Source organism: Lutra lutra, chromosome 8 (assembly GCF_902655055.1).
Source record: "Lutra lutra chromosome 8, mLutLut1.2, whole genome shotgun sequence".
Lineage (NCBI taxonomy): Eukaryota > Metazoa > Chordata > Mammalia > Carnivora > Mustelidae > Lutra > Lutra lutra.
Genome location: NC_062285.1, coordinates 132,320,215 through 132,345,822, shown reverse-complemented (window position 1 = coordinate 132,345,822; position 25,608 = coordinate 132,320,215). Strand labels below are relative to the sequence as shown.

Here is a 25,608-nt window from a genome sequence, read left to right as displayed (position 1 = left end):
TGCAAATTCTTTCAGTTTTTGTTTGTCCTGGAAGCTTTTAATCTCTCCTTCTATTTTCAATGATAGCCTAGCTGGATATAGTATTCTTGGCTGCATGTTTTTCTCATTTAGTGCTCTGAATATATCATGCCAGCTCTTTCTGGCCTGCCAGGTCTCTGTAGATAAGTCTGCTGCCAATCTAATATTTTTACCATTGTACGTTACAGACTTCTTTTCCCGGGCTGCTTTCAGAATCTTTTCTTTGTCACTAAGACTTGTCAATTTTACTATTAGGTGACGGGGTGTGGACCTATTCTTATTGATTTTGAGGGGGGTTCTCTGAACCTCCTGGATTTTGATTCTTGTTCCCTTTGCCATATTGGGGAAATTCTCTCCAATAATTCTCTCCAATATACCTTCTGCTCCCCTCTCTGTTTCCTCTTCTTCTGGAATCCCAATTATTCTAATGTTGTTTCGTCTTATGGTGTCACTTATCTCTCGAATTCTCCCCTCGTGGTCCAGGAGCTGTTTGTCCCTCTTTTGCTCAGCTTCTTTATTCTCTGTCATTTGGTCTTCTATATCGCTAATTCTTTCTTCTGCCTCATTTATCCTAGCAGTGAGAGCCTCCATTTTTGATTGCACCTCATTAGCAGCTTTTTTGATTTCAACTTGGTTAGATTTTAGTTCTTTTATTTCTCCAGAAAGGGCTTTTATATCTCCTGAGAGGGTTGCTTTAATATCTTCCATGCCTTTTTCAAGCCCGGCTAGAACCTTGAGAATCATCATTCTGAACTCTATATCTGACATATTACCAATGTCTGTATTGATTAGGTCCCTAGCCTTTGGTACTGCCTCTTGTTCTTTTTTTTGTTGTGAATTTTTCCGCCTTGTCATTTTGTCCAGATAAGAGTTTATGAAGGAGCAAGTAAAATACTAAAAGGGTGGCAACAACCCCAGGAAAATATGCTTTAGCCAAATCAGAAGAGATCCCGAATTGTGAGGGGGGAGAAAGGGGATAAAAAGGGGTTCAGAAAGAAAGAAAGAAAAAAAAAGAAACTATTAAAAAAAAGAAAGCCGATAAAGAAAAAATATAAAAAGAGGAAAAAAATATATATATTAGATAAACTATTTAAAAAACGTTAAAAAAAGAAAACGGTAAAAGTTAAAAAAAAATTCAGCAGAAGAAGAGAAAAAGAAAAAAAAATTGAAAAAGAAAAAAAAAATTAAATTAACTGCAAGGCTAAAAAATCATGGGGAGAAAGCCATGAGTTCCGTGCTTTGCTTTCTTCTCCTCTGGAATTCCGCCGTTCTCCTTGGTAGGTGAACTTGGTCCTGGCTGGGTTTCCCGTTGATCTTCTGGGGGAGGGGCCCGTTGTAGTGATTCTCAAGCGTCTCTGCCCCAGGCGGAGTTGCACCGCCCTTACCCGGGGCCGCGCTGAGTAATCCGCTGGGGTTCGCTTTCGGGAGCTTTTGTTCCCTGAGCGCTTTCCGTAGAGTCCGGAGGACGGGAATGAAGATGGCGGCCTCCCGGTCTCCGGCCTGGAGGAGCTGAGAGCCCGGGGCCCCACTCCTCAGTGCGCCCTCAGAGAACACGCCCAATGACTCCCGCCACCCTGGCCTCCGGCCGCGCTCCGAGCTGACCGAGCCTGCGACCGGTTCAAGGCAACCCCGAGCTGAGAGTCACTCCTCGGCTCTGTCTCTGCAGCCGGCTTCCCCGTTCTAATACCGGTAAGCTCTGCGACACTCAGACACCCCCGATCCTTCTGCGACCCTGCGGGACCTGAGGCCGCGCTGACCCCGCCTGGGCTTCACCCCAGTTAAGCCTCTGGAGCGATGTCCCTCAGTGGAACAGACTTTTAAAAGTCCTGATTTTGCTCCGTTGCTCCGCCGCTCGCCGGGAGCCGGCCCCTCCCCCCGCGGTCGATCTTCCCGTCGCTTTGGATTCACTTCTCCGCCAGTCCTACCTTGCAGAAAGTGGTTGATTTTCTGTTTCTGGAATTGCTGTTCTTCTTCTCTTCAATCTCCCGTTGGATTTGTAGGTGTTTGCAATCTTTAGATAAGCTATTTAGCTGATCTCCCGCTACCCGAAGTAGTCTCAGCTGCTACTTCTTCGCCATCTTGACTCCTCCTTATTTGCATTTTTAAATTATGAATGAGGTTGAGCGTATTTTTATGTGTCTCGTATGTATTTGTGTGTTTTCTTCCCTATGAATCTCTTATTTCCACTCTTTACTCATTTTCCATGGTTTGTTAAATCTTGTTAAGAATTGGGCTGTAAAAGGTCAATGGATTTTTTTTTTTTAAGATTTTATTTATTTATTTGACAGACAGAGATCACAAGCAGGCAGACAGGCAGGCAGAGAGAGAGAGGAGGAAGCAGGCTCCCTGCTGAGCAGAGAGCCCGATGTGGGGCTCGATCCCAGGACCCCGACATCATGACCTGAGCTGAAGGCAGAGGCCCAAGCCACTGAGCCACCCAAGTGCCCAAGGTCAATGGATATTAAAGAAATGTTACCATCTTTCTAAACAACGTCTAGATATAGACTTTTAAATTTGAGTTCTAGAGGAGTTTGCCAAGCAATGGAAAATAATTTTGTGCATTCATAAAGTCTTTCACAAGTATGAGATGCTTTAAGGACATCTTCTACTCTAATTCCACAACTGACTTCGAGGCAAGTTTGTTATCCCACCGATTTAATGGTAGAGGAAGGTGAGATGCCAAGATTCAGTGCCTTTCGGTGGGGAGGAATCACAAAATACTCTGACTTATTTCACTTGAAATAGGCATGAAAAGGTTACAAGTGTTCTGTCTAGCACAGTCTCCGGGATATCAGCACCTTCCCCTGTCTTTGAGCTCCCTTTCAACTCTTGAAATGGCAGGAAACTGATATTAATGCAAATGTTTCTTGTCCATAGACACGCAAATGAATTGTCTGGCGGAGGTGCCATTGATTCTGTCCTGATGGTGATGGGCACTCTGTCTCGATTTGTCATTCCTTTCAGACTTCCTGCCTGTCTGTACGTGTGTCTCTGTTCTTTCTGCTCTCCTTGGAGCCTCTATGACGTCTTACTGGCTCCCTCGTCCGTGAGTTAAATAAAGCGTTGGCACTTGCTCATTTTATATTCGTATGTACGATTTTACCTTAAAAAAGTGATCCTTTAACTTTTCTCAAGTTTCTAGTCCACACAACCTGTCAGGATCTGACTCAGGGATGTCTGACGGGGATTCTTTGTTAGGATTATTTTTAGCTGATGAAAGCAATGGACCCTTTCCCTGGGAAAAAGAAACAGACACACACCATTTTGCATGCTCTTTTGAGAGTTCCTTGGCCTCTGGGACACTGGTTTAAGAACTGTTAAGATGGGGACACCTGCGTGGCTCAGTCAGTTGAGCGTCCGACTTGATTTCGGCTCAGGTCATGATCTCAGGGTCGTGAGATCGAGCCCCGTGTTGAGCCACTCGTTGGGCTTGGAGTCTGCTTAAGATTCTTTCTCTTCCTCTCCCCCACCCCCTCACCCCAACCCCATGCTCTCTCTCTCTTCCTCTCTCTCAAAAAACAAAACAAAACAAACAATAAAAAAGAAAGAAAACCCGGCACAAACAAAACTCCTAGGATAGAGTCTGGGGTAGTTGCTCAAGATCAGAAGTAGAGGTAGAAGGGAGAGTTGGGAAAATGGCTTTTTTTCCCCCTTCTCTATACTTGTCATGTGCCAAACTATGCTAACTCATTAAATTGTCACAGAAGCCCTGAAAGACCAGAAACTGTTCTAAGAGGGGACATGTCCCTTGCCCAAGGTCACAGAGCGGGTGTGGATTCTAAAGTGATTCCTTTGCACCACAGATATAAGGTAAGGGAATACAATAGTTTTTGTGGGGAGAACATAGATCCGTAGGGAGGAAGGCTTGCTCCCCCCAAATCGACTTTAAATCAGTACGGAACCTGAGATGTTCAGGTCACCTGAACTTCTCATGGTTGGTGAAACCCTGTTTCTGGAGGATTCTAGGGGGAGGAGGGTATGTGAGTGGGAAAGGGGTGGGGGATCATGATGGTTAATTTTATGTCAACTTGACTGGGGCCACGGGGTGCCGGGATGTTTGGCTCAGTGTCATTATGGAATGCGCCTGAGAGGTAGCTCTGGGTGTGATTGACGTTTGAACGGGAGACCGAGTAAAGCTCTACCCAGGATCGCTCTACCCAGGGTGGGTGAACGTGAGGCCTGAACAGAACGAAAAGGTGGTGGAAGGGAGAACCAGCTCTCCGCCTGCCTCGGAACTGAGACTTCGGTTTCCTCCTGCCTTCGGACTCCCGACTGGGGCTGGTGCCGTCTGCTCTTTCCTGGGTCTTTGGCTTGGGGACTGCAGATCAAGGGGCTTCTCAGTCTCCATAACCATGAGGCCAACTCCTCCTTCTAAGGAAAAGAAAGACAGACATGCATCTCTGTCTCTTTGGAGCACCCAGACTTACACGCGGAGCCCAGAGCCGAGCGGGCCTGTGTCTTTCCATTCCATCTGGAAGGTGGGCCATCTGCTATCTTGTCCGTGACCCTCATGTAGCCAGGGCCTCAGAAATGGCTGCAGGAGGTCTAAAAGGAGAGTCCCCTGCCTGGCTTAGGGTTTCCATGACCCAGAGGGGGAGGGGGACTGTTTACTTTTCCCACAGCTCCCGAGAGTGGGTCTGGGGGCATTCATAACTTGAGGGGGCCCCGTGGCAGAGGAGGTGGGGTGAACCCTGGAAAGGGATGGAATGTAGCACCAGGGCAGAGGGGTCACGGCCAGGCTGGGGTGCACCCAGCGGATCCCCTCGGGGGACAGAGAGAGACGGCTGGGAAGCAGATGTCCCCTCCCTCCAGCCACTGCGGTGTTGTCTGTATGAACACCAGGCTCACCCTCTGTTAATCGGCTCTTGTGCTTCCCCAGCCCTTGGTCGCCTCCTTTCCTCCTGAGCTTGCTGGAGACTAGGTGTCTGTCAGTGATGACCTTCACGGGCTCTGAGCGATTCGGCATGTCTCAGTTTACAAAGCACAGTCCTGTTCGTGGGCTGTAGTTGGATTTTGGTACATTGCGTGCTTGAGGGCAGAGCTGGTGTGGCGGCCTCCAGTTTACAGGTGAGAAGGCGGAGGTGGCAGTCCAGCCTGCCCAGTTAGGAGGAAGCCCTCTCCTCCGCAACAGGGGGCTTCTCAGCAGGGCTCAGGCCTCAGGGAAGGTCGGGGTGGCCTCCGTGGGAGTAGGGGTGACGTAGTCCACGGCTGGGACCCAAAGCAGCTCCTTTCTGGGTGGGATCTGGGGACAACAGTGGGTCCAGCCTCACCCTTGGTGAAGCACTTTCTCTCCCTTTCAGAACCTCCCAACTGCTCTTCGAGAAAAGCAGGGTGGGGCTTACTACCTCTGTTTTACAGATGTGGAAACTGAGGCTCAGACTGGGCATGTGATTTGCCCAAGGTCTTGCTGCAAGGAATCGGCAGAATCCTTAGGCTCCTTACAACGGAGGGAGGCTGGCCTGCTAGCTGGGCCCTTGCACTAGTCCTGGGAAATGAACTCTGGAAAGAGCTTACTGTCGTATTCTTTATTCAGACCAGAAATGCAACATCCCTCCCCAATCCAGCAGGATAACCAAAGACACTACATTCTGTTTTAAATTAAAAAAACTTTTCCCTATATTTCTCTCCCACTTTGTGCATTCACATCAAAGCCCTACAGAATTTGTTAGGCATGGGCCAACAGCAAGGTCACTGGGCCAACAGCAAGGTCACCGAGCACATATTCTGCTTGCAGGGGAAGCTTAGCACAACCCCTTGGGCCAACTGGACTGAACTCCTGGGGGCCGAGCCTCCGTTGTTTGTGTCTGGATCCAGTTCTATTTATAGAGTACTCAGTAGGTGCTCAATACATGTGTCATGAATGAATGAAGAGACATTCCTTGGAGACCCCTCCTTGGCCTCCTCTCTGCCTCTGTTCTCACCGTGGTTCACCTCACCAGAGGAAGAGCCAGAAGGGCCCTTGGGAGTCACCTGTCCAACTGCCTGTGTTAGAGATGAGGTCCAGAGGGGGTGAGTAACCAGCTGGAGGTCACACAGCGAGTTAGAGGAAAAAGGAATGCAAGATGATGCCCTCCTTGGTCCAGAACTCATGTGGGGTTCCCACACAGCCTCTGTCTCCTGAGCCAGGAGGGCAACCTTGGGAGGAGCCACGAGAGCTCCTGTATTGCTCGATTTACTGCTGAGTCCGAAGCAACCTTCCTCTGGGTGTGCTCAGAGAGGCTTTCTGGGCCATGGGCCATCTTTGGATGGTGAGGTGGATTCCTCCAGAGGCCTGGGCACCCTCTTGCCTCCTGTCTTGACCTGGAGAGGGAGAGCGGCTCCATCGGTGAGATGTGATTCAATCTCTATGTGGAGGTGGCACAGAGGCTGTTCCATTTGGGGTTCGCAGGTGGAAGGCAGCACAGAGCAGGGATGCAGGTCTGCTGGATGAGAGGGCCTGGGAGAGGCTGCATCTCCCACAGGTGGCATGGCAGGAGGGTGATCTGGCCAGGGCACCAGGCAGAGACCGGCTGGCTGGGAGCTGGTGGATAGCACCTGGTGGGGAGAGCCAGCAGGGGCTGAGTGGAGGGCGGCAGCCTGGGACCCTGTCACAAGGGGAAGGTAAGGCGAGAAGTGAGTCCTAGGCTTTACCTGGAGCTGTGCCGCGGCTTCCCAAACTTTCCCCCAGGACTTGGGCAACTCAGGGTGGGTAGGGGACCATGTTGGGGAGAAATGTGTGCCCCGGGGGCCAGGAAACCCGGTCCTAATCCTGGCATTTATAGGACTTGTTTGAGGTGAGAAAGTCACTTTGCTTCTCAGTGAGCAGTTTCTGCATTAGCAAAACATGGAGAAATAAAGACATCCTACCTCATAGCGTCACTGAGGGCATGCATAAACCTCGGACCACAGGACTGTCCATGTTGTGTACTGCTGGTTGCCCGCCGTTTTGTGTCTGACACACTGTCCCATATGCGTGGACCCTACAGACAGCCCATGCTCAGAGCGAACGTCCTAGGTGCCAAGATTTTTTGTGTCTCAGCAATTTCACCCTCATCGAATAACTACTCTCCTTGGAGGGGCGAAGTGACTCTTCCGGACCACACTGCTCTTAAGTGCAGAGCTGAGATTCGAACCCGGGCAGTCTGACTCCAGGGCCTACTTGCTCAACCTCAGGCACCGCCCCTTACTCCCTGCTTGCTTGGTCCTAAAACTCTGAAGTTTTGCCCAGTAATACAAGCCCGTCCCCGCAGGAAGGAGAGGCACAGTGATTGTCACCCAAGAGATGAGGATGTTGGGACTGAGAGGGGCAGCGGCTTGTCCCACGTCCCACAGACGTCCAGAGCAGTCTTGGCCATGCTCTTTCTGGAAGAGCCTCCCTTGTACCCTCTACTGTACACAGAATCCCTGGGGTTCCTCGCTTTTGGGTCTGGGTGGGACGTTCGCAGACAGTGCCCCCCACTGCCACCCATGGTGCCTCAGCCACTCACGGCCATGTTCGGGTTCATGGCCGGAGCCAAGCTGGCCTCACTCAGCTGCTGCGGAGCCCTGGGGCTGCCGGTCTTCTGCTTCCGCCACTTGGCACGCTGGTTCTGGAACCAGATCTGGGGTGGGCGAAAAACAGGTTGGAGGTCAGCCACAGGGTTTTTCTCTACCCAGTACCTTCCCCACAAAAGCATGATCCTGATGCTTTCCCAGGGACTGGCACTTTACAGTTTAGAAAGCTCCAGAGCATCAGGATTTCCTTGGCTCAGGAGGTTTGCCCTCTGAGAGGGGACCAGAGATCAGAACCTTCAGTGCCTGCGGGGCTGGGGGCTCGAGCCTGAGTGGAGCAGCTGGATATCATATAAAGAGTGGTGGTGGGGTCTGTGGGGAACAGAGCCCGGAGGGCAGAGTGTCTCAGCTTCAGCCAGCAGAGATCCTGTAGAAATGCAAGCCTGGTCTCGCAGGCTTTCCCAGTATCTAAGGCGGAAATCTCAATTTTTAGAGATTGAAAACGCTGTGCAGATCAAATAAAATTCCTCTGTGGGCGGCTTCCTGCTGGCAGGCCATGGGCTCGCAACCCCTGTGGGCCCCTTGGCGTCTATAGGTTGAATATTGGCAGCTCCCTGTCTTCACGGGTGTCCTGGCTGTCCCTGACACATGGGCATTTGTCCTTGGCCATTCTGCCGAGACAGCTTCACAGAGCCTGCAGGTACTGTCCATGTAGCTCCTGACTGATTCTAAGTGGGAAGGGAAAGAGAGAAGTCTGAAACGGCCGTGGTCCATAGCCAGAAGCAAAGTGGGATGGGATAAAATCAAGAGTAAAATATTGACCTGGGCCCTGGCTCAGATTTTTGAATTTGGAATGAGTCCATCATATTTGATTGAAAAAGAAAAAAAAAAGAGTGATGTAGAGAAGTGTTTTAGAGCCAGCCAACAGTGCCACAATTGGCTTTGGATTTGCTAGGGGGGTACTTGCAAAATTGGGAGTGTGCAAAGAGGCGGGACATGCCCCTGGTAAATGACAAGGGGCAACTATATCTCTAACCACAGACACTCCAAGGGGAACAAATGACAGATTCTCGATTAGGTAGATCTTGGACCATGGATGGCCCTTTCCATTTCTCTATGCTGCCTTCAAAGTGACACCTATGGGATCTGGATCAGGGGTTGGCAAACTAAGGCCAGCAGGATAAATCTGGCCTTCCTACCAGTTTTTGTATGGCCCATGAGCTAAGCATGGCTTTCACGTTTTTAAATGGTTGGGAGAAAAGATAGAAAGAAGAATATTTGCAACATATGCAAATTATACAAAATTCAAATTGTAGAGCTCATCAATAATGTTTTAGACAGTGGCCGTATGGCTTCACAAAACCCAGCATAATTACCATCTGGTCTTCTACAGAAAAGGTCACTGGTCTTTGCTGACCACTGGTCTAGATTGTCAAGAACTATTTTGTGAATGGGGCTGCATGGTGAACGATGTTCTGGAACTACAGCCAGGGGGAGAGGGAAGGCAGGAAGCAGACCAATGGCCATCACTGATGTCACCCTGCTCCATTTCCACCTCCCAAAGACAGACACCGCCTTGTAACTATGGTGACCTCATTTCCTGGAAATAATATTTGGCAAATGTGACTGTATTCAAGGGATAAAGGCAATGAGAAATTTCAGATGCGGCAGCCCTGGAGGGTTCATGATCCACGGGGTCTCACCCATGGACCCCAAAGCATTGAGGTTGGGGGCTGAGAGTGGGGACTGACAGCTGTACCTGCACCCGAGCTTCTGGGAGGTTGATCCTGGCTGCCAGGTGGTTGCGGATGTGGACGTCCGGGTAGTGGGTGAAGTGGAAGATCTTCTCTAGCTCATGCAGCTGCTCAGAGGTGAAGGTGGTTCGGACCCTTCGCTTGCTCTTTCTTTCCTCTGGATGAAAGAGGGCTCAAGTTGGGTTAGTGATCTTGCTGTTGGCACCCTGATGAAGCTTTTGTGTTACTTGATTTCACTCTTTCGACCCCTGCTGCACTACAGAATCTTGGCCACTGGCTACTCTGCTCAGAATTTTGCAATATTTTTCAATAGAAATCCTGTCCCTTGGTCCAGCCCTCTGATCGATCCTAAACAGTGGGGTCAAGATAACTTTCTAGAAACTCCCATGATTGTCATTTTGGTGTCCAGATGCCTTCAATGACTCACCTTTATCTACAACAGGGCATGGCAAACTGTAGCCTGAGGGTCAAATCTGGCCCGCTGTTTGTTTTTGTAAATAAAGTTTTATTGGAACACAGCCATCCCATTGGTTTATGTATTGTCTATGGCTGCTTTCGCAAGCAGCTCTGAGTAGTTGCAACAGTACCCATATGGCCTGCAAAGCCTAAAATAATTACCATCTGGTCCTTTACAGGAAAAACTTGCCAGCCTTAATCTACAAAGTAAAAACTGAACTCCAGCAGTCAGTTCCTTACAACCTGTTTCCAATCTAACTGTCCAGCCTTGTGTCCATGCGGGGTTGACTACGTAATCTCTGGGACCCAATGTAAAGGAAAACGTGGTGCTCTTGTTCAAAAAGCAGGAAAAAAAGCTTTTCATTTTCTTCTGCAGTCTCTCTTGACCTGTCAGTGTGGTTTTTTGTTGTTGTTGTTTGCTTAGGTTTTTAAATTTGCCATGTAAGGTCATGCTCCCTTGGGCACAGGGTTACTAATAGGGTGAGCGTGGAACCTCACAGGGACCAGAGCCCACCCATTGACTTGGCACCAGGGTACATGTACCTGAACTTGAGCCTCCTCCCATCCATACCCTGAAACCCCTCCCATCACTGGAATCACACAGGATGGAGGAAGTATCCGTCACTGGGTAGGGATGAGGAAACAAGTGGCCTAGAGCCCATACTGGGAAGGAAGGGTGTTGGGAAGAGGGGCACTGAGCATTGAGTCAAGTCTTCAGGGCCCTGGTGCTTGCTTTCTGGTCCCACTGAACTTCACTTACAAAGTACAGATTCATGCGTAAAATTATTAAGAATTTCAAGATGACCATAAACATTAAAACCCCAAGCGTGAGGCCTCCGTGCAGTACTGTAGGCAACTACACTGGTCCTACCTGGGCCCGGGAAGCCAGGTCTGCGCATGTGTGTGTATGATGGGGAATCAGCTATTCTGCTGGGACACGATAAATTTTGAAATGCCTATTGGGTATTCAAAACAACTCTCGAGTAGGCAGATGAATATATGTTTGGAGCTCAAAGTGGGTCTCAGGACTGTGGTTCAAATTTGGGAAGGGTCAGTGCATATTTGGCTGAGATTACTCAGGTGGGAAGGGATGTAGAGAAGAGTGGGGGGTCTGGGAGTAAGCCTGGACCCATCCACTGAGCAGAGGCTCAGGAGTCCATAAGGGAGCTGAAAAAAATCAGTGAGGACACCACAACGGGCAGGTCCCAGAGACAGGAGGAAAAGGACACCCAGTGACAAAACTCAAGTAAGAGGCTCAGCTGTGTCAATGCTGGGGATAGATTAGTTATAACAGAGACAGAGAAGGGTCATAGCAGTCCTGTGGAATAGGCAGTGAGGGCTCAGTGGGCAGTGAAAGGGGGTTGAAGGGAGGCAGCCACTGCAGACAAGTCCACAAAGATGTGCAGGGCACGTGGAGGAAGAATGGCAGTTGCTAACTGGAGAGAGAGTGTATGATCCCAGGACTAAAACAGAAAGGACAGGATAACATCATGAAAAGCCCCCAGTAAATGTTCTCCGGCAAATCTCTATGTCAGTCTGTTTTCTGGGGAAGCTGATCTGAGCCAGAGGAAGCTCAGAGGCAAACAGTACCCAAGGAAACAGGGGAAAGAGAGCTTTGGAAAGAAAGGAGTGTCCGTAGAATTAAAAACAAGTGAGGGTGAAGAGGAAGAAAAGTCAGAAAACATCAGTGTGTTCAAACACCTATTATGTGCCCGGTGTGGTGCTGGACCCTGACCTTGACCTTGGCCTGCATTCATGCATGCATGTTTATTTGGCTTATTTTGTTCTAAGATGGATATGAGGCATGTGGTCCTGAATTTGGTGTTCAGGAGGACACTGAAGGTCAGAGGAAAACTACTTGGGTAGAAATATGATGGCAGAAGCCAAGGAATGAGGACGTATGTTTGCTATACCCCAAACATACCCAGTGTGGCGTCTGACACTTCCTAGAGACTGACAAATATAGGTTGAATTAAAGTGGATTGAGGCGTGAGTGGTTGGGGAGAAGTGACAGCAGTAAGTAGGAGAAGAATTCATATATTGAGAAGGTGTTAGAAGGTGGCGGGGGAGGCTGGGGAGAAGTTTCAGACAGTAGCCTGGAGCATGTCAGGAGACCAAGGGGAGAGAGAGGGCTCTGGAGGGGCGCTGGAAGGGACAACTGTGGGATAGACTTGTCAGAGACACTCGCTATACAGGTGAGGGTACCATGTGAGTTTCGGGGCAGGTGAACCAGAAGTTGGGTCTCCAGCAGAGAGTGAGTGGGGTGAAGGGGTCAGGGCAGGAGGGATGAAGAATGGTTTTGGGACAGCTGTTCTGGAGAAGGACCAGGGAAGCATGAAGAGTAAGGAAGATCTCCCATGTGCAGCCTTCCCTGTACATCCTGAAGGGGACAAGGGTCACAGATGATGGAGGAAGGATGGAATCAGGTGGTAGTGGGTTTGTTTTCCTGACCATGCACTTCCAAGGACAGGGCTGCAACCTAGTTTTACTTCAAACGAAGTCTACATGATGTAATTCTAGGAACTGTGGGAAAGGTAGAACGCCCCTCCCCTTCACTTTTGGGGACCAATGTCAGATGTCACAGGCCAGATGGGATGACTAAAAGGGAGGGTGGGGATCTGAAATCCTCCTGAGGTCTCCTTTCTCCCACCCCGCCCACCCCCCTCAAAAGACGAGGTAAAAGCACTACAGGCTATGAATTGAAGTAGACATTGGGTGAAGAGTGGATCTTAGTTGTGACTGTTTAACAACTGAAGAGTGTGTGTGTGTTCATGCATGTGTGGTATGTGTATATGTGTATGCGGATGTGTGGTGTGTGTGCATGTATGTCTTGTGTGTGTGTGTGGTGTGTGTGCACACTTGTTATCTATCCTAATATTTGTTAGAAGGAAACCCACTGAACTGGACATCAGGAGACCTGAGCTCTACAACTTGGGCCACATTTCATTTACATTCTGGGCCTCAGTCTCCCCATCTGTGGAATGGGTGAAGAGAGCAGGTCAAATGCACCCTGACATCCTGTAATTCTCTTTTTCTTCACGTGGAGGCTGGATGGCCTAAAACACCTTGCCTTGGGCTTGCCTCAGGAGCCGTTTGTTTGGTGGAAGGCGAGGTCCAGAGAGGAGAAGCTACTCCTATAGCTGAAGCTACTCCTCAGTCTCTGGGATTAACCAGGCCCATTGACCTCAGTGGTAGAAATGGCATCTCATAGTCTGCCTTTGGTCTCATCCCTCTCTATTACCCCTCAAGCTTGTTGTTAATAATTTTCTCTTCCCTCAGAGGACTTTGACTCATTTCGATAACTCTTGGGAGCTTCTTGGGAGTCACAGACAGTGAGGTTTCAAACATTATCACCTTCTAGAACAAGCTCTTGGACTGTGAACCACCTGATAGGACCTGAGAGAGCTCCTTCCCTATCTCTTTTGCCCTCCCAGGTCTACCTTCTTTTTAAAAATTTTTAAGAAGAGAGGGGCGCCTGGGTGGCTCAGTGGGTTAAGCCGCTGCCTTCGGCTCAGGTCATGATCTCAGGGTCCTGGGATCGAGTCCCGCATCGGGCTCTCTGCTCAGCAGGGAGCCTGCTTCCCTTCCTCTCTCTCTGCCTGCCTCTCTACCTACTTGTGATCTCTGTCTGTCAAATAAATAAATAAAATCTTTAAAAAAAATTTTTAAGAAGAGATATTTATTCTATGTTTAGAGCTAGCAGTGTGTTTAAGGGTAGAACTGAAGCCAGTAAGAATTGATACAGAGGGAGATGGCAATGTCAACACATTGCTGAGTCTTAAGGAATATGTCCTTTGTGCCCAGCATCTCGTAGGCACTGGGGGCCTATCTGCAGGAGTACGAAAACGAACAAGCCATGACGACAATATCACGCTCATTCAATCACAAGGCCAGCATTTTAGGTGATAGTTATACTGTGCAGTTCTAGGGGACATTGCAAAAAAAAAAAAAAATTCACAGGAGGGAAGATTCCAGGTTTCCTGGGCAAACTGTGGTGTCTGGGACAGTTTGGAGTTAGGATTCTTCTGGGAGTACAGAGCTATGGAATGGGGGATCCTGGACAGAGAATGTAGGGTGCAAAACCAGAACATGGGAAAGCAAGCACCATGGAGAACAGGGGATTAGAAACAATGTAGATGATGACAAAAAGAAGCCACCTTCTCCATTCTCTCCAGAATGAAACTTAGGCAAACAAGGGTTTATGACTAAAAATAGACTCCTTAATAGAATAATTTTTTCAATGCTTCCATTTGTGTAATTAAAGGAGAAACTTTTAAGATATATGTGGCTTTTCCCTATTTCTGGCAGGACTGGAGTGCATAATTTGGAGAAAGAAAGGATCTACTTCTTTTCTGCATAATAAGTGACCTCTGACTTTGTGGAGAGTGGCAAATTGCTGGTCAGTTAGAAAAATATGTTTTCAGGGTGGCTCAGTGGTTTAAAGCCTCTGCCTTGAGCTCGGGTCATGATCTCGGGGTCCTGGGATTGAGACCCTCATCGGGCTTTCTGCTCAGCAGGGAGCCTGCTCCCCCCCCCCCCCGCCCCGCCTGCCTCTCTGCCTACCTGTGATCTCTTTCTGTCAAATAAATAAATAAAATCTTTAAAAAAAAGAAAAATATGTTTTCATATTAGTTCTGAGCTACACATTCTCAGATGTTTGTCTTTGAGAGATGATGATAATGATGATGATATGGTGATGATGGTGATGGTGATAATGATGGTGATGATGGAGACGATGATGATGATGATGATGGTGGTGATGATGATGATGATGGTAGTGATGGTGATGATGGTGATGATTATGGTGGTGGTCATGATGGTGTTGATGATGGTGATGATGATGACAATGATGACGGTGGTGGTGATGATGATGGTGATAATGATGGTGATGATGGAGACGATGATGATGATGATGATGGTGGTGATGATGATGATGATGGTAGTGATGGTGATGATGGTGATGATTATGGTGGTGGTCATGATGGTGTTGATGATGGTGATGATGATGACAATGATGACGGTGGTGGTGATGATGATGGTGATGATGGTGATGGTGATGATTGTGGTGATGATGTTGATGATGATGATGTTGATGATAGTGATGATGATGGTAATGAATGTGTGTGTGTGTGTGTGTGTGTGTGTGTGTGCATGTGTCTGTGTCCAATGGCTCTAGTGACTTCTCCAGGGAATAAACAGACACATCCCAAATCCACACCAGTGGAGAGATGGAGGCTGAGCCTCAAACCCACCACCTTGCAGGACGCGGGGTGCCAAAGTTTCTTTCTCAAGTCTGACTGTGGGTTCTTGGGGTGCCCATAAGTCAACACTGATTGTCCCCCAGCCCTTTTTGTGATGTTAGTCTAGACTGAACGGCCTCAAATTGGAGGACTATAAAAAGGAGTGGTAGGTATGGAGGGGTCCTGGGGCTGAGATCACTCCCAGTGACTGGGGCTCCCTGAAATTTAACTCATGAGACTGAACCAGAAGAGCAGTTTGGGAGGAGTCAGATAGACTTGGACCTGGCTTCAGGAAAACAGGTTTGGATCAGGGGCAAGACTTTGTTAAAAGTTTAGCTCCTTAGGTTTGCAGTGTTTAGGATGGTAGCTACCATCTCCATGTGGTTATTTAAATAAAATAAAATAAAACAAATAAAAATTCAGTTTCCTGGGGCACCAATTCTGATGGCATTGGGGAAATGGGAAGTTTAGGGTAAACAAGAAGAAGGGTGGACTTGTCAGGCCCACATCTCTGAGAAGTATCTGAGAGGCTGACTAAGGAGAGATGAAAGGCTACTCTTCAGTTTTCCCTCCAGATGCAGAAGCTGCTCCAGGAAAGGGGTGGGAGGCACCAGCAAGGCAGGCATGGGTTACAGACCACAGTGGATGATAAGAGAGAGGAGGCAGGTGAGAAAAGTCAGAACAGCATGGATAGATATGGAGCAGAGAAGAATGTAGAACACAGAACTTGGCCTGTGGAATTTTGGAACCAGAAGGAACTTCATTCAATGAGACGCTGGAAATAGGAGCTAAATGTGAGAGTGGCCTAGGCACTAGATGAGGTTCTTGATCATCAGGAAGGACTGGGATGTCCCAAACGCTCCAGAGGGGAGGTTGATGGGATTGCTGGGTCCCCTTTTCCCAGCTCTGGAAGGAGCACTGGATTGGGAGTGAGAAAATCTTTAAGCTCCTGTCCAGGCCCAGCATCTCCTGACCATGTTCTTGGCATGGAAGCTGAGGAGCCGGTGATCACAGCGCAGCCCACCCACTGCGGTGGGCCAAGGGCACCAGGGCAGGGCAGGGGATGGGCAGGGAGAGGGTGGAAGAAGGTGGCAAGGGCTGCTGCCCCTTTCAAGTTGCTCCTCTCCCTGTTATTAATTGTGTGAGCTGTGAATCACACTTCAGTGAGTCTTCAAAGAGAACGCGTCAGCAGAACTTAATTAAACCTGAGCCGTTTAGCACATCGATCATAAGAAATACACAACTTACACAGGTGATTAGGCCACCTAATTATAAACCGATGTTTCTCTGCGCTCGGCTCCCTTCCCTGATTGCTCCTTCTCCTCGGTCTGCTAATTGGCCCTGGCTGCTCAGCTAAAGGCCCCGGGGGGCTTTGCCACTGGAGGAAGGTTCTGGAAATGGACTTTGTTCAGTGGATGCAGCATGGAGGGGATCCAGGGCACACTTTGGAGCCTTCCTGCAGGCTGGGGACACTGCCTGGACATGATGGGCGGGGTACAAGGCAGGAGCCTGCCAGGGTAGAGCTGGGCTGGGCTTTTCTCGCTAGCCTGGTCATGGACTTCCTACAGTTCCCTGGTGCTCGAAGCATACAAGGAAAACTCCTTGGCATGGCATTCAAGGCTCCTCAAGTCCGCCCTTTCCCGAATCATCATCTTTCCACCTGATCATTTCTAGATTCCACAAATTGGTCATGCCCTTTTATTCTCTAGGTGCCTGGTCTCACAGCTCCCCCTGCCTAAAATACTTGTCTTCTTTCTTTGTCTGGTGAATACTCATCACCAGATGACACTCATCACCAGATACTCATCTATTCAAGCTCAAATCAATCCAATCTTTCCTTCTCTGCAAGGTCTGTTGTGAATCTCTGTAGAAACACAACTGTTTTTTTTTTTTTTAAATAAATTTAAGTAAAGAGCACTTTTGGCTTGCACCCTCAGCCTCTGCATTTGTAAAAACAAAAATCTATCTTAGTTTTTCTCTTTGTGCATATGTATCTTTCTATCAAAATGTTAATGGTGGTTAATGCTAGATGATGAGATGGTAGAGTTACAGCTACATTTTTTACCTTCTTTTTGTTTAACTGTGTTTTCTATTTTTCCTATAATACACATGGATTATTTGTGTGAATAAAAAACAGCAAAGAGAATACAGCCAGGGAGGGAAGACACGAAAATAAAGAAATCACTAAGGGCGACAACTGGCCTGAAGACCACTGAGAAGCCTCTTGGTGAAGGATTTGCCGACTGCCAGGGAGGACCTGTGAGGGCTCTCCCAGCAGAGCGAGGGTTGTTAGTTTTCTCGTGCACAGACTTATATTCATGCTTTTTATGTATGGATTTCAGCCAATGTGCACGCTCGCACACACACACACACATACACTCACTCCCCTGCACTTTCCATTTGTATATATATATATTTTTTTAACAGCAGGTGTGCCCTTTGTTTAAAGGGAATTGTGTGGGGAGCCCCACACAACAGATAGTGGCAGAGCTGCTTTGTTGATGCATGTGGGGTACCCCGGGAGTGCAGCTTGCTCAGCTCCCCTTTGTCTGAGGCAGCTCTGGCCCTGCATCTCTGGAAGCCCGCCACTCCTCCAAACATAGGTTTTAAAGATGCTGATGTGCGTAAATAAAGACCAAAGTTCCTGGCTTGGCACACTTGACCTTCAGTCTCCTTATCTCCCTCCAGCCCTCTGCCATTGCTCCAGGATTTTTAGGTGCCAGATTTTTAGGCGCTGGATTTCTCTGTTTCTCAATTCCTTTTTCTCCCTTGGGGTTGCTGCACGTGCTTCCCTCTGCCTGGCATGTCCTCTCCCCTTCTCTGCCTGACTCCATCTCAGAGGTCACCTCCTCTCTGAAGCCTTCCTGGAAGGCCTCGAACAGTTCACTATTCCCTTGTCTTTGTTCTCGGAGCACTTGGTCAGGTTCATATGGTCTCTCTTTGTCATGACATGACTCTCGTGACAGCGTGTGTAGTAGGTCTGGTGAGACTCACACATGGAGGGGGATGGTGTGAGTACTGAGAACTGGGACAGGGCGGCAAGGGGCTAATTTCATGGGCTTTCAGAACTTGCGTATGTGTCCTCCCCTCCTGTGGCCATTTCTTTTCAATCTGTACTAGTGGCAATGCGGGGGCGTAGTCTGACCTGACGGGCTGTGCAGCCGGAGTGTGTTTCATGCTGGGACACAGGAAGTGTCACAGAACTAGCCCGTAGGCAATGGGGAGATCCATATTTAGTTACCCTTCCTGCCAAGCAGGGGTGAGGAATTTCACTGTTCTCTTCATGGCCAACCCAAGTGCAGGGCTGCAGGGTGCTCAGATGAGAGGTGTGCAAAGCCATGGGCCCTGTAAACGGCAGGGAGAGCGGTTTCTAGATGAAAATGGGTTAACAACTGCTATCTTCTGAGGAACATCTGGGGAGGCAAAAGTCTTTGGGAACACACCAGTGATTAAAGAGCAGCGACAAACAGAAACACTTAAGAGAGTTCCAGGTCTGGAGACTGAAGATGACCTATGAAGGCTTATAAGGGCCCTGAAGTGAGAAACCATCATCCCAGCATAGAACAGTGTGAGGGAAGACGAGGATCAGCAAGAAGAAGCCTCCAGACATGGCCCAAACACACCCCCTTCTCTCTGCCACCCACTCTGGCCTCGGCTGACTGGTCTGGAGGTGGGTATCTCACTCAGGCCCGGCCAGTGGGTCCTTCCTCTGGGACTCCTGGACTTGGGACTTTAGAGAACTTGAGGGATGTCGCTGGAGGCTGATAAAACTCTCAGAGTGATTGGTGTCACTGGGAACAGTGCAGAGAAGCAGCTGAACGGACATGGTGGTGTTGATTCTGGCTCCCATCATGGCTGAAGCCTGCTTATGATCCTGCCCGTCCCTTGGCTCAGTATGAGAAACTACTTCTTAATGTTCCTCAAAGCAACACATTTCCTTCTCTATTTCAGCAAACCCAAGATGGTTTTTGTCATTTGGAACTGAGAGTTCTCATTCATATGATCATTGCACCTTTTCCTGCCTAAAACCCTACGGTGGCTCTTTATTCCTTTTGGGATACAAAGCAGAAATGTCCTTGATGGTCCGGCATGGCTGGGCTCCTTTCCAGCTCTCAGCCCTCACCTTGCTCCCTTGAACATCTTGTCCAACACCAAGTCCTTGCCCTGGGGGTTCCCTCTGCATGGAATGGGGGGATCCACCTTCCCCCCACTCAGTGTTCAGACTGCACTCAACCATGGGCTCGTCTGGAAGCCTTTGCTGGCAGACTAAATGTCTCAAGGCATAGGCCCTCAGAACCATGTCAACTTCTCCCTGGCACTTAGCACAGCTGTCACTCTGCTTTCACTTATGATAATCAGGTGGCTCTTTGTCGTCCCTACTAGACTAGAAGCTGTGTGCGGGCAGAGGCTGGGCTTGTGTTTTGTTCTCTACATCGTCCCATTCCCAACTAAGCACCTCTGGTGGCTTTAAGATATGTTTGCAAATTCTTGGGTGGCTCTCAAACCAGGAATTCTTTTCATCTTTAACATGGCCCTACTCAGTGACTCACAGAGCAAAGGGAATGCAATGGCAACACTGCTAGCAAGTTTCTCAGTCTGGGTCATAAAAGGACACAAAAGGACGTAAAAAGGACGTAAAGGACGCCCTTTTACGACCCCTCCAGTTGGGAGGACACTGTAGTGGGAGGGGGAGAGCCCTGCATAGGAAGAAACTGAGGTCTCCTGGTCAGCCGACTGAGCTGCCACCAACTCACCAGCCGTGGAGTGCCCACCTTGGAAGCTGATCCTTTATTCTAGCCCAGCCTTCAGGAGGCTGCAGGCCCATACGACATCTTTCCTACAATCCCATGAGGGACCCTGAGCCAGAGCTCCTCAATGGAGTCACTCCCAAATTCCTGGTCCACAGACTCTGAGTGAGACAATTAATGTGTATTGTTATTTTAAGCCACTGAGTGTGGGGATAATTCCTTGTGCAGCAGTAGATATGCCAGCCACCCGGTGGATTTTAGTCACTCTTTGACACTTGCCTGGATGAGGACTACAATGGATAAATCAAATTTAAATGACAGCCAGGGCTTTGTGTGTCCTCTGTCTGGTCTGATTTCTCCTGGTTCTGATGTTCTGTGTCCTATCATTAGAGTAGTGTTTTCAGTGCCCTGCTTGTAACCCTCAGAGCTTTCTGTGCTCCAGATCAACTTCCTACTGCCAGGATGTGTATTTCTGCACTCAAAAGCTCAGATAATTCTGAGGAGTATGATTGCTCCATTTCCCAAAGGATTTAAGCTTCAGTTTCCCACCGTGGTCACTGGCTTAATCACACATGCCTTCTTTGTGTGATTTCACTACCTCCGTGCTGTGTCTTTACATGTCCCACATAAACCCCTTGTGCTCCAATTTTTCCTTCTGGTCTGTTTTTTGTGGGAGCTCCCAGGAAGACAATGCTTTTTTGCAAGCTGGGACCAAGCCTTGTTCTTCCTTGTACTGCTACAGGGCTTAACATTCAGCCAGGTTCTCAATTCTAGAATCAGCCTCCCGATGCCCTAGAGGAGTGTCTCCATGGTCTCCTTAGGGTGAGGCTCTGGTGTCAGGGACTGAGAGAGGCTGAGGGGTGACCAAAACCATACTTATCCTGGGGCACTCTAGGTTTTAGCTCTCCTCCTTCTGCACCACTCCTGTCTGCTCTGATGGGAGCCCCTGGGTCTACCTCTCTGAGTATCAGAGCTGTTCATCATAAGGCAATGAGACACCCATGGGTCTGGCCACAGCCTGAGCCTGGATTCCCAATTCCCAGGACCAGGAGCAGAGCAGTGCTGCTTCCTTGGGTTCCAGACTGGGGTGGTTGGGGAGGGAGGATGGGAAAGAGAGAGGAAAAAGAGGAAAACCAGGGACTCATTCAGACTTCTGCCCTCCAGACCGATAAGAGTCCATTTCTGTTGTTTTAAGCCACTCTGTCTATGGTGGTGATTTGCCACAACAGGACCAGGAAAGGAAGGGGTGGGCGTGGGAAGGGAGCAGAAAGAAACGGGAAAGGAGCTAGGAGAAGGGGAGGAGGAGCAGAAGTTTTGAAGGGCAAAGGTGTGGAGGCATTTAAAGGGAGGGAAAAATCAGAAGTCAGTCTGCTCTGTGTGCCTGGAGGGTGAGCCCAAGGCAGCAGGACAGGTCTGTGAAGGACTTTGTCACACTAAGGGGTTCAGTGTTGGTCAATTGCACCCCGAGGCCAATTGGCCCTCTCCTGGCTTTATAAATAAAGTTGTACTGGAACACAAACACACCCACTAAGTCACACATTGTTGACTTTTCAGTTGTGAAGGCAGATTCCAGTGGCCCTTTGCAGAAAACCTTTGCTGACCACGGCAATAGGGTTCCCTCAAAACCCAAGGATGCCATCTACCCCTGGCCAGCTGTACCACACAAGCACTGCCCCGAGGGGATGTCGCCAGGACTCTCAAGCTGCTGACCCCACCCCTGCTCCAGGGGGATGGTCACTGGGTTGGCTTTGTTCATCTCCTCAGAGACCAGCCCCACTGGGGTAAGTACCCAGCAGTCATCCGGGGAGGGACTGAACGGGTCAAGGATGGATGAGAACAGAGCTGAGTCCCCCACAGCCAGAAGCCCTGTTCTAGTTACCCATTGGGGTGGCTTTTTTTCTCATCTTTCCCTCCCCTTTGCCCCAGGCATCACGATTTCCCTGCAAAGTGTCCTCTGTGGCACAGATGACCTCTCTTTTCCCCGGGTCTGGCTTCCTTGTGATTGAGCCTCCCATGCCTTTGGAGGGTCCTGGGCTTGGGGGGTGGAGGCGCGGCCTCTCTCAGGAGTGAGCGGACAGCTGGGCTCGGCTTCCTTTCAAATAGGGAGACCTTCTTGGGTTTTTCCATTGGCTTGAGATGTGGGAGGGTCCAAACCCTTATGAGGGTCACCTCCATGAGAAGTGAGAGAGGCCTGGCACTGGCCCTGGCCTGGGTGACCGAGCTGGCCCCACACATGCACATAGCTCGGAACAAGCTATTTGCCTCCCTGGGCCTCAGCCTCCCCCAAGAGTGGTCTTCAGACCACCTATATCAGGGTCATTTGGGGGAGTTTGCTAGGATGCAGATTCCTGGGAAGGCGGCAGGGAAGAGGGGACAGATCCTGAGGAGGCCATTTGCCCTCTTGCCCACAGCTCCTGGCTACCCTGCTCCTGCCTGGCATGGACAGCCTCCACCCCTCTCTTCAGGGAGGAAGGCTCTGCCAGAAAAGGACCACGAGTGACACCACCGAGGCTTTCCAGCCACCAGTTTGCCATGGAATCAGTCATGGCATGCTTGAGCTGGGAGGGACCTTAAGAATATTCTAGTCCTGCTCTTTCATGCTCCAGATGGGGAAACAGGGGCCTGGGGAGGGGAGCAGCTTGCCCGAGGTCCTCCTGTGAATTAGCAGTACCAGATGGGTTCTCAGAGGCCGGATTTCTGGAGTCTGGCTCCCCATCCTCCACGCCCAGAGTCTCAACGTCTCAGGCTCATGGGCAACGTCTGCAAGTTGCTTTTGTGGTTTCTGACACGGTGACCTCCCATCTGTATTATTATCTGCTTAGCGTTTTCCCAAGTAGGCTTTTTGTTTTACCTAAATAAATAAATATATTCTAAAAGAAAACCTCCCATCATGACCATAAACGGATAACCGGTGTTACGTGTCAGAAATGGAAGGTGAGGGTAGGAATCATTACAGAACTCTTGACATAAATAAGCTATCTGCGTAGTCCCCAAATGCATTTTGGAAACCACCAGCAGGATCTTCACTGGCTTTTTGGAAATGCTCGTGGCGGGAGATGTACAGATTTCAGCCGCATTCGGGAATAGTCTCGAGTGGACCGTCGCAGGCCACTGGGGTTCAGTTCTAGTGCTAACACTCATGTGGTTTCTGTGGGTAACTGCTCTTCTTGGGTCCCTCATTTGTAAGTTGGGGCTCACAACTGTGGCAGTTCCGTGGGAAAGAGCCAGGGGGGTGCTGCGAGAGCCACAAGGCACTACCCATCCTGATGTGTGCTATTTCGACAAACCCTTACAAGATGGTCTGTTCTTCGTCCAACAGGATAGCGGGCGTGGAGAACGCCAGCATCTTCAGGGGGAAGTTTAGAATGACTGGCTCCCTTTTTGCCATCAGCCATTTTCAGACTAGAGGAAGGGAAGCTTCCCTGGTAGGGGGATCGGACCTCTCCTCTCCCTCTTTCTTCTCTCTCCCTCTCTGCCCCTTCCCCGCTCCCACCTCTCTCTCTCTCACTAGGACAGAGAGGGGACTCACAGATTTCATGTAGCTGCAGCAGGAGAGATTCAGGTTAGTCTGTAATGCTCATTCAGCTCACTGGAAGATATTAGTGAGCTTCCAGAAATGAAGCTGAACTTTTCCCATGATAGACTCAGCTCCAGGGGACAGGCAGCCTTCCAGAGTTTCCCCCTTGCCTGCACTGAACACAAGCCTGTCTTGGGAGACTGAACTTGGGGGAGGGAGCAGGGCTCGGTGATGGTAGGAGGAGGCATCCTGGGCTCCCTTGAGCTGCCTTTCCAGCCTTTCCTTGGATTCAAGGGGTTGAAAGCAGAGAGAACTGGGGACCCCACGAATGAGATACTCCAGTCTCACCGACAACCAGGCTCCCGCAGACCCTCGTGACCACCCTAGCTGCCTTCCTCTTCCCTCACTCAACCGATTCCCTGAGGGTGAATCTGAGACCAGAGAGGAAGGGACCTTCCCGAGGGCAGGCGGCAGTCCGGGGCAGGCCGGAGAGTGACACGGAGGAGGATTCCTGCCTCGCAGCAGGTGCATGTGTCCACCTTGTTGCCCTTCCTCAAACTGGTTTCAAGGACAGCTGTGAGGTCTGCCTCATCATTGTTGTGTGGGGACAGGCCCCGGGCTGGGCCACTGGCCTGGGAGGGGGATCGGGGTGGGCAGATCCCAGGCCCAGCTTCAGCTGTGGGAAGATGTGCGGGCTGGACTCTGCTTACGAAGAAGGCCGGGTCGGACTGCGCAGGTAGGTGGTTGGGGGCAGCCAGAGCCAGGACCCGCTCTCCGGCTGTGTGATGTGAGGACATCCTGCACCTCGTCTCTTTCGCAGCCAAGTCTCCTTGTCTGTCAATTACGATAATCATGCTTCTCTCCGGTCAGGAAAGAGGAGACTCCAGGACAGCCCCTACCGCCGCGGGGATGCCATGAGAATAAATGGACACCAGCATTCTTAGCTGTGGCCTGCTGATGGGAGCAAGCCCGTGTTCCTGCCTCTGCCGCTGATGGAACCTTGGGGTCTGCCTCTGAAAAACCCGAGTCCTGGCTAGACTGAAAGGGACTGGCCCGGCACCTGACCTCTCTTTAATTTGGGGGGCTCTTTTTTCTACGGAAATGGAGCACCTTTTCCCTGCCCAGCTGGCTCTTGGGGCCCTGGGAATGGAAAAGAAATGACCAGAAGACACTTACCCTGGGGCTGGGCCTGTGGGGGCCTCTCTGGTCCGGAGCTCACAGCTGCTGCTGGCCCAGTGTCCTGTCCACCTGCTCTTTCCGACCTGACCACATGGCTCCTCTCGGTGGGCCTCTTTAAGATCTCCTCGATAGAGAAGGACAGTCCCAGCTTCCTGGGGGCCCCACAGCACCCCGAGCTTTTGCTCTCCATACCCTGCAGAGGGCAGGGCTTGCCTTGGGGCACTCTGTGGGTGGCTGTGAGGAGGGGCAGAAGGGGACCTTGTGTGCGCCCAGTGTGAAGCTGGTGGACGGTAGCGTACTTCCTCCCCTGGAACTTCTGGAATCAAAAGGGTAAGCGGAGGTGGAGCACGGGGAGCCTCATGTCAGATTATCCAAGCACGAGTCTGTCTCTGCACGGACTCCCATGGGTTATTCTAACTGCCCCCCTGCCCCAAGGAAGCAGGTCACATTGGGAGAGCTGGAGTGGGCTGTATCCTAGGCCCGTGGGCTCAGAGCTCTTGCAGACTTGATGTCACGGGAGCCGCCATGACCACGCTGGGTTTGGTTGTACTGCCAAAGGTCTTCTCTGGGGTGGTTGCTTTCAAAATCCCCGGGCTAGGTCGGGGTCCCTGATGTCACTGCCATCTAAGCTAAAGAGCTGGAAGGAAGAGGAATGTCCACCTTTGTCTTTTCTCTGGCTTGTGGCCCTGGCCTGATGGCTCTGGCCAGCTTCTGGAAGGCTGAAGTGCCACCTTTGGGCCCCAGGAGGCCAACTCTGATCCGGGCCACCTGCAGCCTTGAAAGGTGTTTCCAGAAACCCTTTGGACTTCGATTTCTGCTGCTTCTGGACTCCGGAATAGGCTTTCCAGAGCACCTGGGCTTCTGCCTTCTGGCAGGTGCAGGCTTAGGTAAGAGTATCTGAGCACTGCAGGCTGGCTGTCCGTGTCAGGGCTGGACTGAGTGCCGGTGTCTCTGGCCTTCCTTCCGGTTTCCCTGGCCTCACTTCACAAGCCTCTCCAGAGGGTCCAGGCCCAGCGTGACTCTCCCTTCTTTTTGGTGTCCTTTTTGGTGTCCTGCTTCTCCCCAGCTGGTATGCCCCTTACATGTCCCCCGAGATAGCACCGAGGGAACCCTTTCAGTCTGTCCTGTAAACTGTTGGCTGGTTGCTGACAAGGCATCCACCTGTCCTTATGGGGAATTCTGCTCCCAATTACTGTGTAATCAGGGAGGAGGAGCTGATAAGAGAA

The 25,608-nt window shown here is 50.2% G+C and overlaps 1 protein-coding gene and 1 long non-coding RNA gene across 2 annotated transcripts; both read right to left on the bottom strand.

Annotated features, from left to right (window-relative positions):
* Positions 1-3,668: 3,668 nt before the first annotated feature.
* Positions 3,669-5,123, bottom strand: LOC125107807 (uncharacterized). The gene is made up of 2 exons (XR_007129662.1): positions 4,867-5,123; positions 3,669-4,389 (listed from the first exon to the last, which is right to left on the bottom strand). It is a non-coding gene; the product is annotated as an uncharacterized LOC125107807 (long non-coding RNA).
* A 405-nt stretch (positions 5,124-5,528) lies between these two features.
* On the bottom strand, positions 5,529-25,535 carry ISX (intestine specific homeobox). The gene is made up of 4 exons (XM_047743236.1): positions 24,380-25,535; positions 9,248-9,399; positions 7,485-7,598; positions 5,529-6,602 (listed from the first exon to the last, which is right to left on the bottom strand). The coding sequence occupies exons 1-4, from the start codon at positions 24,570-24,572 to the stop codon at positions 6,363-6,365; spliced, it is 699 nt and encodes a 232-aa protein (XP_047599192.1). The 5' UTR covers positions 24,573-25,535; the 3' UTR covers positions 5,529-6,362.
* Between the last annotated feature and the right edge of the window lie 73 nt (positions 25,536-25,608).

Coding starts and splice junctions, on each gene's coding strand:
- ISX (XM_047743236.1), bottom strand. CDS start 24,572: ATGGAGAGCAAAAGCTCGGGGTGCTGTGGGGCCCCCAGGAAGCTGGGA. Junction 9,400..24,379: donor CCCACAGGCCCAGCCCCAGG/GTAAGTGTCTTC, acceptor TCTTTCATCCAG/AGGAAAGAAAGAGCAAGCGA. Junction 7,599..9,247: donor TCCCAGAAGCTCGGGTGCAG/GTACAGCTGTCA, acceptor CGCCCACCCCAG/ATCTGGTTCCAGAACCAGCG.